Source organism: Aulonocara stuartgranti (assembly GCF_965226115.1).
Source record: "Aulonocara stuartgranti genome assembly, chromosome: 19".
In the NCBI taxonomy this organism is placed as follows: domain Eukaryota; kingdom Metazoa; phylum Chordata; class Actinopteri; order Cichliformes; family Cichlidae; genus Aulonocara; species Aulonocara stuartgranti.
Genome location: NC_138955.1, coordinates 13317574 through 13335131, shown reverse-complemented (window position 1 = coordinate 13335131; position 17558 = coordinate 13317574). Strand labels below are relative to the sequence as shown.

Sequence of the window (17558 nt, the reverse complement as noted above, 5' to 3'; positions counted from 1 at the left end):
GCAGCCCTCAGCTTCCCCACTTGCATTTACAGTTTTTTAATTTTACTTTTCTCAGTGAGAGATTAATAATTCTTGCCTGATTATAAAGATTAACAGATGTCAGCAAATTCCTGGAAGGAGATTTTGTTTGTACAAATAACACATTCTGAAGTAAACCTGACAGAAAGGCAGACATGAAATGTAAAACTGAGATCAGCGGTGAAACATGACATGCTATTGGGATGCAAACTATAATGTGATATTTAGAATCCCCATATCATTTCCTAAATGCTTCCAATACAAACAAAGGGAGTAGAATTTTAAGAACTGCTTTAAAGATAAGGCATTTTTTTTGAAAGAAGTCTTACAAAGATACTGGTGGCTGATGAATTTTCCCTAAGCTTTCTTGTACATGCACCTGTCGCTGAGATTTGAATTAATTTGAAAATCTCGCCTTGTTCTCCAGTTATCACATTCACAAAATTAGGTGTCCACACGGCGCGCCCGCCCTGCAAGGTAAAAAATCTCCCATCAGTGTTTTAAGGCTGTGGGGTAAAAACCTATTTAACATTTTAATCACTTTGAACTTCATATCAATCTTTTGGCCTTGAAGGAGAGGTCAGAGGTCAATTGTGACATATTTTAGATTTAGATTTATACTTTTATACTTTAGTTTTAAAACTTTTACTAATTTTCAATAGGGCTGTTCGATATAACGATATATATCAGATGACGATATAAAAACATCTATCGTTTCATTTTACGCTATCGTTTGTTTCGCGGTGTCACAAAATAAACTGTTTACGGCAATATTTTCTCATCGTTTTGATGGTCACTGTAGTGGTTATATTAATTTATTAAAGTTCTCTCTTTCTCTTATATTTAATATAACTACACTACAGACGGACAAGCGGCTGTTTTTATGCGTTGTCGTTAGCAACAACAACGGTAAAACCATCGCATGTCCGCTTGTTTATTTTCCACATAAACCTTTCACAATAAAGCTCAAGATCCTGTTGACTTTTCAAAATAAACGGAATCACGTGAAAAAGTATGCAGAGCATTTACAGATGAGAAGCAAAAAGGAGGTGTGGTGCTAAAAAATAAACCTTAGACTCAAACGTTAGAACAGGCTTTCCCCCGCAGCACGCTGTGTAATAAATACTCACAAAGGAAACAGCAGCCGATACAACATATGTCTAAAAATGTGTAGTTTCATGCATCGGTTAAAACACTCAACTCCATGTACACGACGCCCAGCTGGAAACAGTTCAGCAACCTGAGATTCACAGAATTTACAGAAAATGTTAAATTTTTGTGATTTATATCGTTATCGGCTGATAGATGGTTTATATTGGGATATGAGATTTTGGTCATATCGCACAGCCCTAATTTTCAAGCAATAAATTATTACGTTGGCCTTTAAGACCTCAATGGATGTAAATCTAATTTTAATGGATTGTTAACATGACTCCACACCCCTGCAAAGTCTTTATCAGAATTCATCCAAAACTTTTTGAGCTACTATGTTTACAGACAGAATGCGCATAACAAAGAGAGTCGACACAGTAGGGGAAGAAGTCCCAGCATTCTTTTTCTTTTGTTGCTGGCAACGCATATAAAACACAAAGACTCCACGTTTATGGACACCACAGCAGTGTGTATCTCAATATGCATTATGAAATTATTTTGGGATACCTAAGACAAGTAGAAGTGTAAAGAAGTTCTGGACATCAGTATAATACTGTACATTTTAAATTAATGCAGGTGTTGAATATGCACATTGTACACAAAACAGTAAAAAAGCACATTAAAAACAGTTGACTGTTACACACCTCATTTCTTCTTTAAATCCACACCATCTTTGACTGTCAGTGCCTCTACCTTTCATGCTAACTAACATGCAGCACTCGTACTCCTGGGTTGTATTCGTGACACAGATCAACGTACACTGATCAAATGTTATCTTTTTTAAATAAAGAATAAAATATTTTAAATAGAATATACTAAATATATTAGGAAATGTGTTGTTTTAATGAAGTGCAACAGTGCAGTTTCTACACTACGTGGATTTTCATGTGTGTTTTAAAACTGTACTGATGTCTGTAACTTTTACCACAAAATTCGCAGTCAAATGGTTTTTCTCCAGTGTGGACTCTCATGTGTATCTTTAGATTTCCCTCCCGGTTGAACGTGTTACCACAAACGCTGCAAACAAACCGTTTCTCTCCTGAGTGAACTGACATGTGCCTCCTCAGATTACATCGATATCTGAACGGTTTACCACAGTGATCACAGACAAATGGTTTCTCCTCTGTGTGAATTCTCATGTGTCTCTTAAGATCAGTCTTGTGGTAAAACCTCTGTCCACAGTCTTCACAACTAAAGGGCTTCTCCCCTGTGTGTACTCTTATGTGTAGTTTAAGGTTTGCCTTATGGTTAAATCTTTGTCCACATTCATCACAGCCAAATGGTTTCTCCCCCGTGTGGACTCTCATGTGTCTGGTAAGATTTGTCTTTCGGCTAAACCTTTGTCCACAATCATCACACCCGAATGGTTTTTCATCTGCGTGAACTTTTGTGTGCATCTTCAGATTTCCTTGATATCTAAATCTTTTACCACACTCAGTACAACCAAATGGTCTCTCTCCCGTGTGGACTCTCATGTGTATTCTAAGCTCTTTCTTTTGGTTAAATCGTTTACCACAATCGTCACATCCAAATCGTTTCACCTGAGAATCAACACTTTGCTCCACTCTACAAATTTTCTTATTATCCAAACAGTTGGAAGACCTTTTTTCTGAATGACATGTCACGTGTTTCTGAAGAGACTGCTTGCAGACAAACTGTTCTCCACTCTCAGAGCAGCTTAGAAACTTTTTTGCAGCGTTACATCTCACATCATTTTTTACACCTGACTCAGTTAATGTGCTGTCATTCAGCCAGCTGTTGCTTTCATCAGCTTCAGGTCCACAATCTGACAAAGGTTCCTGCCAATCATCGTCCTCACTGACTTCAGTCTTTTCAAACTCTGAGGCCTCTCCATCAGTACTTGATTGTAAAGGAGTATCTGGATGGGGGTGTCTGACTGGATCTGGTGAAGAATAGTTTCCTATTTTTATCTGTTCAGCTGAGCTGCTAGCTGGAGGCTCGGTCTCTCTGCTGTTTTCAGTTTGGCTTTGATGAAGCGTTGAGAACTGAGGTTTCTCATCATCATCTTCACTCTTCACATGAACAGCAGTGAATGGGAACCCAGAGATATAGTCCTCCAGCCCACTGAGCTGTTCTCCCTCTTGACTTTTCCAGAATTCCTCCTGTTCCTCCTTTATGTGAAGAAACTCTGAGTCATGATGGTCCAGACTGAGACTGCATTCATGGAGAACCTCTTCTTTTATCACCAAAAGCTGCTGGACATCTGCTGGAAACACTGAAACACACACACTTATAATGAACAATGGCAGCTAGCTCAATGTTAAACAGTTTTTTTTCATTAGTCCCATATCTCTAAAGTTAGAAACATCCTGTTTTAGAGTGATGCTGAAAACCTAGTTCATGTATGTATTGTGACTGTAATTTATTATTATCAGGATGTCCTAAAAACTGCATGAAAAGTCTGCATTTGATCCACAATGCTGCAGTGAGAGTACTGACATGGACTAGAAAGAGAGCGCTTATTTCTCCTATACTGGCTTCTCTTTATTGGCTCCCTGTTAAATTCAGAATCAAATTTAAAATCCTGCTTCTCACATACAAGGTCTTAAATAATCAGGCCCATCTTACCTTAATGACCTCATATACCGTATCATCCCAATAGAGCTCTTTGCTCTCAGACGGCAGCAGTGTTGCCAACTTAGCGATTTTGTCGCTATATTTAGCGAGTTTTCAGACCCCCTTAGCGACTTTTTTTTCTAAAAAGCGACTAGCGACAAATCTGGCGACTTTTTCTGGTATTATTGGAGACTTATTTATGACGACTTTTTGACGTGAAAACGCGTATCACTCTCACTCTCAACAAACAGCAGTGCTGCCTTGGGCACCTCACCCGTGCCAAAGTGCTCACAGGCAGAGGATAGTCCTCCCCAGCTGCTATCAGAGCAGGAGACGTTCACACCTGTGCGTCCGAACAGCAAATGAATCGCGCATGAGCGAAGCCGCTGCTCCCGCACTGACTGTAACGCAGTCAGTTCTTCTTTTACTGTTATGCTGTTTTGTGGATCACAAGGTTAAAAACTACTTATAAACACACACTCTCACACACAAAGTAACTCCACCAGAGTGCCAATTTCAGGTCACTTTTGCCGGTCCAGGCCCGGATAAAGGAGCAGGGTTGGAATTGTGACATTAAAAAAACAATAATTGCTAAAAGAAATTTAATTTGTAGTTCTAAATAAATTCTAACTGCATTTAGGACGTTTGTTACTCACTTTATGTCTCTTCTACGATGTTATTTCTCTCTCCAACAGCGTAGGTTACAACGACATTAGCATGACCAATTATGCAAATTAGGCGATGACGTCATTTGACGACTTCTAGCGACTTTTAGGACAGCCGATAGCGATTTTCCTTACTGAGGAGTTGGCAACGCTGGACGGCAGGTTTACTTGTAGATCCCAGGGTTTTTAAAAGCAGAATGAGAAGCAGAGCCTTCAGCTTTCAGGCCCCTCTTCTGTCAAACCAGCTCCCAGTTTTAATAATAAACTACAAGAGATCAAAACTTGCTGCAGCGCTTTCTTAGCTGCCTCCATCAGCTCTCTCCTCCTTTTGAAAGCAGCATTTCTCATGTAGCTGGTTAAATATTAGGGGGGAAGCTAGCGCAGATTGCCACAGCATAATATGACAGTAATGTCTGATATGTGCACACGTGACAAGCTGCGCACTGTTTGGATTCACATATGGAGACTTTCATTCACAGAAAATCCGCTGGCTTCACAGTTCGGTGTAAATTTTTTGATCAAAACACTCACCCGCAGCCATTAGACAGCTTCAACTCTACCTCTGGATATGCCGCCAGTACCGGAAATACGCCACGTCCTTCCCCTGTGCAATAATTCAACAACTTCCGGTCTCTGTTTTGTCAAAATAAAAGTCATAGATACACGCACTGCTGGATCATGAGCGGCAAAACTGTCTTTATTGAGATCAAAATAAAATTCAATGGAATTTTTTCTTTAGAGAAACATTCACGTTAATTTATCTGGATTTTAACAATCAATAGAGCAGTGGGTATTAGCCTAACTTTATATTGTGGTTTCTTACATCACAAACTGTCCCAGAATTGAATCCACAGCGATGTTTATGCAAAACGTTAGACAGTCTGAAATGTCCTGGTCTAAAAATGTATTATATTGATATTTGTGCAGTTTCAGAATGTATGAGTGAGAGAGACTAGAAGTGTCTGTCTGAACAAATCATAGGATTTTATCAGTGGATTTTAATGCAATTGTAATGCTAGACGCCAAGAATTAATTCTAGACGGTGCTCCACATCTGTCTGGTAAAAACTTGTGGTCTGAAAATTTGAAGCAGCTACTTTTGACTGTTCTCTTATTGCCAAAGTGGGTAGCTCCACATGTTTGATTTGGGACATCTTTTACACCAGATGCCTTATCTGACTGGTAAAGAAAAACATGAACACATTTCACCAGCCTTGGCATCGTTACACCTGTGCAGTTTAGAGTTCACTATAAAATTCCTTAGTTCACTTGTAAATGTTTGCATCGGTCATACACAAGTATCAGTATCTATCAGACTGGGGTATAAAGACGTAACTCTGAAACTCTGGCACAATCTCCCCTTCCAGGTCAGACTGCCTGCTTCAATAACAGCTTACAAACCTCAACTGAAGACTCACCATTTCTCTTTAGCATGTCCTCCTAATGCTATGTAAATCGGTCTTTTAAATTGTTTTACCGATTGTTGTGCTGCACTTCGGTTGATGTCTGTTGTGATATGAGTGATATAAATAAACTTGGCTTGACTTTAAATTTTAGATTGATTAACAAATCAAAAACAAAAACCTTGTCACTATTGTACATAATAAAAATGGTAACACCTAACAAATAACCAACACAAAAACCACTGTTTAATGTAACATCACCATTAAATTTCACTGTTCATACCTCATGGTGCTGTTATAATCCAGGTTTAAACATTATTTACAGCACAGTAAAAGAACATGAATTAAAAAAAGCCAAAGTAGTTATCTCTGTGCAAATTAGTGATGATTAATTCAAGTAAAATATCTCATAAACGTACTAAATAAAAGTCAAAGTGGAATATACTCTATATACATATTTTTAATGTACCAAAAACTAGAGCATAATGTCAATAACCCAGCAGCTCAGTTTTCTCACAATTCAGATTATTGCCTGTAAAGTGACAAACGTAACCTTGATCTTCACAATCAGAATCAGAATACTTTAATAATCCCTAAGGAAATTATGCTATCTTGAGACGCTTTATATTGTAAGGTAAAGCCCAAAGACCATTATGTGTAAATTTGAACATTTCTATAGGAGGACTAATGAGTAACGAAAAGTTCACAGGTCCTTTGGCTGAATGAGCTAAATATACTATTGGAAATGAGTAGAAATCAATCAATAAAAAGAATATTCTACCACAAATACACAATATGCTTATCATAAAGAAGTTTTGTACTCATACTGAATTTTACACAATTTTTACACCAGGTGTCCTGCATGACGCAACCCTCTTTGGGATTTGCGTCTCCTCCCAGGCTTGACTCAGACTTTTCAGGTGTTAGGCAAATCTTTAATCACTACACAATAGTGCCACTGTACTTTTTGGACTGTGCAGTATCATGTAGTATGTTTATATACTACACAAAAATATCATTTTAACAGTTTTAAAAATACCAGAGGCTATCTTTCCATTCTTCAGTGGTTTAAAGTAGTTGCAATGTGACGTCATCTGAATTTTCCATCATGTTACAAAATACATGTGAAGGCTGATAACTGGTGTTAAGATTTCCGGTCCTTGTTCATTTGGAAATCTGGGTTTTGGTGATCTTGTGTGATAAAGCAAATAAGTAAGTTAAGAAATGAGCAAATGAAAACTATTCTAAGCAGTGAACATTCAGCTGAGACTCTGAAATTATTGACACCAGCAATTATATTAATGATGCCTGTATTAGTGTTAAAGTTTGTCACGTCTGACTGACAGACTGCTATCACTTACCAGAATGATGAAGACAATATATATTATGAAAAGGATCTCTTATAGTGGTAACCGTGTGTTTGATATGTGGCACAAGTCTGACTGAACTCTCAAGGACAGTTTGTTGCTGCGTAAAGACGAGAATTGGACCAGTAGATCAGTAAAATTAATGAGTAAGAAAAGCACAGTTATGTCAAGGAAAAACAATCAAACAAACACATTTTTGAATTTTGGCAACAAAATGACAAACATTTTCCACCTTTGAAAATTGGAAGTTGTGGCTAGCTAGGGCTGCTCAATTAATCGAATTTTAATCACGATTACGATCTGGGCTTTCAACGATCATTAAAAATAACTGAGCCGATTATTAGCCCCTCCCTCGTGCTTTACTCGCGCTGCTCCGTGTGGCAAATCGAGCGCACCTCTCTGCATTTCGAACACGTGTCACAACAATTAAGAGCAGCGGTCCCCAACCTTTTTTGCGCCACGGACCGGTTTATGCCCGACAATATTTTCATGGACCGGTGTTGTGCCAAAAAGTGATTGTCTGCCAAAAACTGATTTCCGGTATTTGCCAAAAACTGATTGCTCGTATTTAAACTGCTAAAAGTAACTTGTTGGGCTATAACATGTGAAACACGTGTCAAATGCATCCCTCATGGATGACATAAAGTCATCTTGAGCCACAAGCAACATTCGTGTAACAAGGTAGAAGCCACAATCAGTTTTTGGCAGTGACTTTTATATAACCTTTACTTATGCAGTTACAAAAATCTCATTAACATTAAAAATGTCTTCTGTAAGAGTAAGTTGGCCAAGAGGACAGCAGAAATGGCAGCAAATATTACAATAGTTCTGTAAAAATATTTTAAGTGGGGATAAAGGACCAGATTGGTTATAATGTAAGTACAATAACACAGAGTTATAAAGATACTTGAAAAACAGATAATTTTTTAATTCTATATATAACCCCTTCGTAAACCCTGTTCACCGAAGTCTATTTACCAACATACGTAAAGATATTACATGTAAAAAAAAAAAACAGAAACATTGGAAATCAGTTTTTGGCAGGCAATCACTTGGCACAACACTCGGCCTTTAAGGTGTCGCGGATAAATACAACAAAATAAAACTAGTACCGGTACCGAAAAAAAGAAGATTTATTCATAGCACACGTGAAAAGACCAAGGAAAACCGAGTAAACGATAAAAACGATAACAAAATAACGCTGAAAACCGATAAAAACCCTGAAAACTATACATTTCACACCTGAGCCTCAACTCTCGCGGCCCGGTACCAAACGACTCATGGACCGGTACCGGTCCGAGGCCTGGGGGTTGGGGACCACTGATTAAGAGGACCCGAGGGAAGCTCGGAAAGCTAAGCAGAAGTTATTTGGAGAGGAGAGTGACTGCCGTTGGTTGAAAAGAGAGGTAAAAAAAAAAACTTCAGTGGTGTGGAAACATTATGGGTTCGCGGAGTCAGACGTGGATCAAGGAGACATAGTGTGTAAACTTTGCTACAGTGTCGTAGCTGCACCACAGAGCAACGCTGCAAAGTTCACTAAACATAGATGTTTACATTTTTCATTTATTTTTTATATTGCAAACATTTGCACTGTTATCAGTATTTGCACACTATTTTATATTATTTTTTGACAATCTTTAAAGTCATTATTCAATACATTGTTATTGTTAAATAAATATCGTCAAATAATCGAGATCTCAATTTCAGTGAAAATAATCGTGATTATCATTTTTGCCATAATCGAGCAGCCCTATGGCTAGCTTTGTCAAAAATAAAAACAGCACTGATAAGAACACCGTTTTGCACATCATTGTGTTTGCAGAGATAATTTTGATGGGCATCGCTACTCCCAGTCACGGGAAAAAATCCCGTTGAGACTCTCAATACTTATTTATTCCTTGTGGAGTTTGGTGTGTATCTTTAGATTACACTGGTGTCTAAATCTTTTGCCACAAAATCCACAGTTATAAGGTTTCTCCCCTGTGTGAACTCTAATGTGCGTCTCAAGATGAATCTTTTGATTAAATCTTTTGCCACAGAAATCGCAACCAAATGGTTTCTCTCCTGTGTGGACTCTCATGTGTATCTTTAGATTCCCCTCTTGGTTAAATATGTTACCACAAACACCACAAACAAACTGTTTTTCTCCTTTGTGGAGTGCCATGTGTGTCTTCAGATTACACTGGTAACTAAACGTTTTACCACAATCGCCACAGGTATACGGTTTCTCTTCTGTGTGAACTCTCATGTGTCTCCTAAGTTCGATCTTTTGGTTAAATCTTTGCCCACAATTGTCGCAACTAAACGGTTTCTCTCCTGTGTGCACTCTTATGTGCATGTTAAGATTTCTTCGATAGTTAAATCTTTGTCCACAAATGTCACAGCTAAATGGTTTCTCCCCCGTGTGGACTCTTATGTGTCTGGTAAGGTTTGTCTTTAGGCTAAATCTTTTACCGCATTTATCACAAGCATACGGTTTCTCTCCAGCATGGAGCCTCATGTGTACATTCAGACTTCCTTGATATCTAAATCTTTTACCACAATCTGCACAACAGAATGGTCTTTCTCCCGTGTGGACTCTCATGTGTACTCTAAGATCTTTCATTTGGTTAAATCGTTTACCACAATCATCACATCCAAATCGCTTCATCTGAGAATCGACACTTTGCTCCACTCTAGAACTTCTCTCATTCACCAAACAACTGGAAGACCTTTTTGCATTATTTACACCTGACTCAGGTGTTCTGTCGTCATTCAATTGGCTGTCGCTGTCGTCAGTTTCAGGTCCACAATCTGACAAAGGTTCCTGCCAGCCATCCTCACTGACTTCAGTCTCAGAAGATTCCGGTGCTTCGCCATCAGTATTTGTTTGTATATTGTTATTTGTACTTCGGTCCATTTTCCTCTGTTCAGAGGAGTTGCTCGCTTGAGTCTCAGTCTCTATCTTGTTTTTATTTTGGTTTTGATGAACCTTTAATGACTGAGGCTTCTCTTCTTCATCTTCACTCTTCACATGAACAACAGTAAATGGAAACCTCTTGATATCCTCCTCCAGCCCATTACAGTGAACTCGCTCTTGATTTTTCCACAGCTCTGAGTCAGGATGGTTCACACTGGGGCTCCATTCACATTCATGGGAAACCTCTTCTTTTATCACCAGTAGCTGCTGGACATCTACAGGGAAGACTGAAACACACACACTCATAATTAAGAGCAAAAACTCTATAATCACATAACTTATCACTGGTACTAATACTCCATGTTAGTGAGATCTGAGATGACTGTGGATAGACAGTGCTATTAAATATAATCTAAATTAATCTTAACTGTGACCACCTAATAGAAAATGACATTGCCATCCAATACCATCCAGCCAGCAGTGCTGCCCCTCAGCCTCTTAGCAGATGAACCTATGTTATAAGTTGGAAAATCATGGGTAGTTTTCAGAAAAGTTGACTTCTCATCTTGACCTTGAAGTTAGTGTAATCTTTCAGTTGATGTGCCGACGTTATGAATTTCAAAAACAATACATCACCTCTATGACGATTTATCACATGCACAAACCTGGGTGTCCACATCGTCCACCTATCAGGTGGGGTGTCGACAATACCCTATCAGGCTTTTACGGCTGAAGGGTACACAAATGCCCGTATATTCTCCCAGTTCAAAAAATCATTTCAATTCTGAGTGTCCGACTGAGTATTCAGTTTTCATTTGTGCCAGAAATACACAACTCAACACTAGCCATGCAGCTCCTCTTCTGATATGTACAGCCAGAGGTGTGGACTCGAGTCACATGACTTGGACTCGAGTCAGACTCGAGTCATTAATTTTATGACTTTAGACTTGACTTGAAAAAATGTTCTAAGACTTGTGACTTGACTTGGACTTTTATACCAATGACTTGGGACTTGAATTGGACTTGAACCGGTTTACTTGAAAAGACTTGATATTTTACCCCAAATATAAAATTTAACATGCATATTATATAGAGATTGAAAATGTGACGTCATTCACGGGTAGAACCGCAAAGGATTCTGGGAACTCGTGGCAAGCGGTAGTAGCGCACGCAGGCTTTCAATTAAAATCAGTCACACAGCGATAAAAAGAAACACAAAAATGTCAAGAAGCTGTTGTATTATTAACTGCAATAGCCGGTCGCATGACAGCCACGGGACGCCGACGGGTAAAGAGATCGGTTGTTATCGGATTACGTCGTTGAAGAGAAATTGTTCGAGCCATGTTTCCGAAGTAACAAAGACGTGACGGATGGCCTGGATTGCAGCCATTCAAAGATCAAATATAACGTCCCAGAACACTCCAGCTCACAGGTTAGTCTGCTCCAAGCATTTACACGAAGGTCAGTATTTTTTAGTAGTTAATACGTCATTTTCATAACATAATTGGTGATATAGGTTACAAGCAAGTCTGGCGCTGAACAGAAATTGTCGCGCTATGCTCCTTTATTTATTGTGCATAAATAGTGAATTGTCCTGACACAATATTGCGTTTCGCTTCTGTTATTATGGTACATTGACAAAAACATATACTTTTATTCACAGGATAAAACAGGTTTTTGTATCACTAATTGTCCAGTACGATTACAGCATACAATATTGTTGTCACTGCTACATTTCTGTAACGCGTACCAGAAATTATTTCCACTACTAATTAATTACCGTTGAGCTCAAAGGTCCTATTAATAAACGGTTAAGGAATGTGTATTTATGACGACGATTTGTGAGACTGGTAAACTTATGATACGTACGATGGTCTTTACTTTCTACACGGTGCATTTCAAGGTCCTGTACCCATCCGTCGGTAAACTGTACCTGGGCTTGTTGCAGTGACCGGAAGTTACTAAACTTCATGAGTGTATGCACTCACTCCAAGAACCGTATGATTATAAATATGCATATAAATATGCTACAATGAGATAGCTGACTTCATCTAACTAGCAAATGTTGTCCAGGCTACGTTGGTGATACAGTTTTTTTAATGTGTATGATATTTTTGTCATGCGATTTTAAAGCCAGTCCTACAACCGCATCCAAGAATAACATGCAGCTTATCTCAGAACTATCAGTGAAAATTATTCTTGGAGCTAGGTTTAATTGAGCTGCATTTTAAAGAGGTGCAATTTCACAATTTGTGTATATTTTCTAAGTTCACTATTTTGTCATGTGTTGAGAAAAACACAGATTTTAAAATTACATGGTCTAATATTTACATTTAGCATATAACTGCAACATTATTTTTTCGTTTTTTTTTTTTTAAAGACTCGAAAGGACTTGAAATTCAAAGTTTCAGACTTGTGACTTGACTCGGACTTTTACACCAGTGACTTGAGACTCGACTCTGACTTGCCTGACATTACTTGAGACTTGACTTGAGACTTGAGGATAAAGACTTGAGACTTACTTGAGACTTGCAAAACAATGACTTGGTCCCACCTCTGTGTACAGCTATTGGTATCATACACCTTTACAATACTCCAAATTTATTCTCACCCCACCATTTCCTATTGCTGAATATTACACCCACTACTGCTACCTACTACTAACCTATAACATAAAAATCAGCAGGATAGATTTCCTTTTACTGAACTGTTTCAGTTAACAGGGAATACTTATAAATGTATTTTTTTCTCTCTGTCAGGGTGAACCATTTGATTGATTAGCTAACATTTAACCATTACACAAAGAACGATCATCCACTGGCAAACATTTTAGACCAGGAAATACAAAATCAATCATTTGAAGTGGTCCTTTTCTCCATATTTTTAAATGCAGGTAACATTCACTGAGTATTTTCATTCCTCTGGGACAAGCTAATGATGGACGTTGACTTCTTTGCACAGCTGGATTTCTTGTTTTTAATACTTCAACTTTCTGCATTTTATGAAGTTTTTTGTGTACAATTTTTCTGTAATCTGTATGCTAATGATCCAATATTAGAGGAATTGCATATGACATCACAATTGTAAAAATGTTGTGACACTGCATAAAATGTAAATAAAACAGATTTGCAAGTCTCATAAATCCACATTTTTTTTAATTCACAATAGAACACAGACAACCTGTCAAATGTCACAGCTAAATGTTTTGCGAGCTTAGATTATTTATCTGGTTAACAGTGGTTTAATGGTTGTACAGCAATAGTGCTAACGAGCATGACCGAGGGGGACCCTGAGCTGATGGACAGGTGCAGGTCAGACTTTGGGAAGACTTGTCTTTGATTCTAAAACGAGGTCACACATCAGCTTGTGCTGTTAGTTTTAAAGTATCAGTCTACTAAAATTCTGCAAATCAAATGCTAATGTTTTGAGGATACTTTTAGCTCATAGTCAGCTGTTTGCACAGATAATGTCTCTGTTGTTTGTTGCCTCTGCAATCAAAGACATGTATGCACTTTTATAACTGTGGCTACAGCTCTCTGAGTGTACATGCATGGCTGCAGTTATGCAGGCTGTGTGTGAGAGCAAGCACCTTTAATTTTTTTTTTTTTTTAATGGAATAGTAAATTTACTTGAGCCAAATGCCCCTCAGTCAAAGTTGGTTGCTCTTGTTCCTATGCTCTCGTGCCCATGACCCTGTCCCAACTTGCCATCAAATTCAAAATGATCTCATTTCTTTTCTTAAAACGGTTAATTTTTCCAGTTTATAGATGTGGTATGCTTTCTGTGTTCTATTGTTAATTAAATATGGGTTTATGAGATTTGCAAACCACTGCATTCAGTCTTTGTTTACATTTTACACAACTTTGTTTGGAAATGGGGTTGTATCTATCAGACGAGTATCTGCCTTCACTGCTCCCATACGACCATGCTTAATGTCCGTGTGTCGCTTAGCTTCCTCCCTTAGCTCCTTCTCTCCTTCTATTGGAAGGTATCAGTTCATGTAGCTGACTACATGTTAGGGGGACGCTTGTTCAGACTGACGCAAACGTGGCAAGCTGCGCACTGTTTGGAGCCATATGCGGAGATTTTCATTCACAAAAAACCCGCTGACCTCACAGATCACCGGTAATTATTTCAACAAGTTCAAAACACTCACCCGCAGCCATTATACACCTTCTACTCTACCTCTGGATGCTCCTGCCTGATGATGCGCACCCGCACTGGAAACACAACTTGTTCTTCCCCTGTGCAATAATGCACATACTTCCGGTCTATTTTTCATAATAAAAGCCATAGATACATTCTTTACTATCCTTAAACTGTATTAGTGAATCAGTATGGCAAAGACCATCGCCTTCTGTACAATGAGCAGGAAAACACTCTGTCTAAGGGAAACTACCATCACTTTTTGTACCATGAGCTTTCCTGTAGTTGGCTTGTAATTTTCTCGACCAGTTACGTTTAAGTAGGTTTTTGCTGCATATGTAGCAGGTTGAAAAAGCTACATGTTTGTTTTTGCAAGAAAACCAATTACCCCCTTATTTTTTGTTTATTATTGTGACTTATTTTGACATTGTTATGTGTTGCCAGACCATGGTTATATTTCATTATGCCAGTAGATGGTGCTCTTGCACTGCTGTGAAACTACCAGAGAGACTCTAGCTATAGGCTCTGCGCATGCGCAGCTCAGAAATAAATGAGCTCCGGCCTGAGCAAGACGCTAACTTCAGTGTCCTCTCTATTAATCCACAGGTACTGACAAACAAACTTTTATGTTACCGAACTGGTAATAAATGTCATGTAAGTTGAGTAACAACTGTTCGGCTATATTTTGAGATGAGAGTGGTATTTTGTTGTAATGAGTATTAGTGTATCATCGGCATAATGCTATAATGCTACGTAGCACTATAAGTATATGCTATGATAGTGGCAACCTGCGACTTCCGAAAATGTGTTTTAGTGTTTGTTTTAGTTTTAGCCAAGCAGTACTGAGTACATGTATTAAGGGGAAAGGTTTTTGTTGGTGAAACAACGTTTGCAGTCGTCTGCCGCCATGTTGTGTTGCGTTCAGGGGACGCCATGTTCAAAAGTAATAGCGTATATGGCGCGAATGTGGGGAAAGGTTGTGTGAATGTGAGATGGGTTATTTTGGTATGATGTTATGCTTTAACCGCGAGTGTTTTGTTTAAGTTGTGAGTATGTAAAGTCATTTTGAATTAGTTTGTATTTATTTTGCTTTTGAGAGAATGCTTTTTGTAACTTTATTTATGTTTATGAACTCTGTTATTTTATGGGAAGAATGCATGGTCTAGTGTGATTTGTATTGTGTATACGTAGAAATAAATGAGCTCCGGCCTGAGCAAGACGCTAACTTCGGTGTCCTCTCTATTAATCCACAGTTTGCTCATATTTGGCTACGCAGTGCTCTCTAGCCTGTGTGCCGCTTGCTGCCGGTCCAGATTCCCCTAGGTCTGGTGCCGGTAACACATACATAAAAAAAAAAAAAGTGTGTGTGAAGCAAAGGAGATGAATTAGGTCAAAATGCAAGCTTGAAATAGATGACTATCCGGTTGTTCAGTGATGACGCGACGAATCCTACTTCCGGGTCTAAAGTAGTCTGCGTTTAATATGGCTTTTGTGTTGTTAACATATTTAATGCTATGTATTTTCTTCTATTTGATCTCAAAAAGCTCCTAAAACAGTCAGTGATCACTGTTGACCTCCCTCGGCTTTTATTACCGCTAATCATTTATTTAAGCTCAGTTTTTAAAACCTTAGGATGTAACTACAGCCCAGCCCATACAGCAGTATATGAATGACTAACCTCGTATTGTGGATGGATTATTTCAGTTGTTCTCCTGGCTGAAGTTTTGTCCTTTTACAGCATCCTGCCATGCGATTACATTTGTTCCTGACCACCGACAACACTCACGTTAACTTTTATCGAGTGGAAAAAAAGTTAGTTTGTTCATATTATGCTAACATAGCTGTGTCGCTAGTGGTCACGTAGCACATCATTATATACCAGCTAGCCAAACTTCAGTAACCCTACAAACGTCACTACTGTTTCGTTTTCTGTCTTCATTTATGTTGGAAGTGATAACAGAGATGTACGTTTTAATTTGTTTCCAAAACCCCGCAGTCAGGACATGCTATATTGTATTTAGATAGAAGCTAGCGAGCTAACTGCACTCCACACTGTATATAAATGCCACTTGTTTTGCACATATTCAACTCTGTATATTTTATATATTTTATTATTATTATTATTATTTTATTTTATTTTTTTACTATTTAATTTGTAAAAATGTGTATACACACACACACACACACGTAGGAAAATATTTAGTATACACATCCAGAAATGCATACACTATTATATATTGTACATATATTTATTAGTTTCAGGTTGGCCATTCTTGTATTTTGCTCGTTTGTGTTGTTGTGTTTGCACATCTCTGTTGCTTGTGGGGCTCGCACACAAGAATTTCACTCGCATGTGCTGTGCCAGTGTGCCTGCACATGTGATGTGACAATAAAAAGTGATTTGTGATTTGATTTGATAACTTCCTGCTAACTTCTAACTCCGTTAAATGTCATAAATTCCGTTTTCATGGATGCCTGGATGTTAAACTCAATTGTTACACCTGGTAGAGCAGAACGCTGATCATTTTATTAAAGATGAAGACTTTAGACAGTTTTTCAACTCTCAGTAATGCCACAGTGATCGTTTGATATATGGACCTGCAGCGGAGTTTAGACCCAGACACGGCTAGTGACGTCAAACTGAACAACCGGATTAAATTATCTGTATTTTAAACAATCTGGATATATTATCCATTATCTGAAGATACAGGCTAGACCAAAAGGATTGAAGCTTTGTCTCTGCAGTTTCATGTTTGTACTTAAGCAGAAGTAATAGAGTACCAGACTGATTGTTTACCAAAGCAACACTCTCATGAAGAAGAAGTTTGTTAAAGCAATTTACAGATATTTCTGGGATTAAAAAATAATAACAAATATTCCTGTGAAAAAACTACAGATTTTTTTTACGTTGTGAACATCATCCAGCATGAGGTACAACAGAGCCATTTATTTATGTTTTGTTAAAAAAATGAAGAAAAAAATTCTATTATGAAAACTGTAATAAATATTAAGTTATATTTAATGACTTCCCACCTAAAATGATTTAAACTGAGAAATTATAATGAGCAGATTTCCTCAACATGTATTAAAGACATGTTGTCATTTTAATCAAAGATTTAACAAAACACATGTGCAAATGCACACCCACAGAACACTAAAGAAAGATTGCTGACGCAAACAAAAAGAACATACACCATATGTATTCATATAACTCTACCATATGAATAATTAATAAATATTATTTAATCATTCATACCTCATACGAATAATATTAACAGGTGTTAGGTATGAGAAATAAATGAGTAATAGTAATGTGCCATAACTTTTTCCTA

The 17558-nt window shown here is 38.0% G+C and overlaps 2 protein-coding genes across 3 annotated transcripts; both read right to left on the bottom strand.

Annotated features, from left to right (window-relative positions):
- Positions 1-1102: 1102 nt before the first annotated feature.
- Positions 1103-5016, bottom strand: LOC309695348 (uncharacterized protein). Of its 2 annotated transcripts, none has more exons than XM_082515929.1 (2): positions 4944-5016; positions 1103-3406 (listed from the first exon to the last, which is right to left on the bottom strand). In XM_082515929.1, the coding sequence occupies exons 1-2, from the start codon at positions 4951-4953 to the stop codon at positions 2037-2039; spliced, it is 1380 nt and encodes a 459-aa protein (XP_082372055.1). In that variant the 5' UTR covers positions 4954-5016; the 3' UTR covers positions 1103-2036. The 2 variants fall into 2 exon arrangements, with proteins under 2 accessions (XP_082372055.1, XP_082372056.1); XM_082515930.1 differs by lacking the exon at positions 4944-5016 and adding an exon at positions 4404-4674.
- A 201-nt stretch (positions 5017-5217) lies between these two features.
- Positions 5218-14313, bottom strand: LOC309695349 (uncharacterized protein). Its single transcript, XM_082515931.1, has 2 exons — positions 14237-14313; positions 5218-10367 (listed from the first exon to the last, which is right to left on the bottom strand). The coding sequence occupies exons 1-2, from the start codon at positions 14244-14246 to the stop codon at positions 9073-9075; spliced, it is 1305 nt and encodes a 434-aa protein (XP_082372057.1). The 5' UTR covers positions 14247-14313; the 3' UTR covers positions 5218-9072.
- Positions 14314-17558: the final 3245 nt, after the last annotated feature.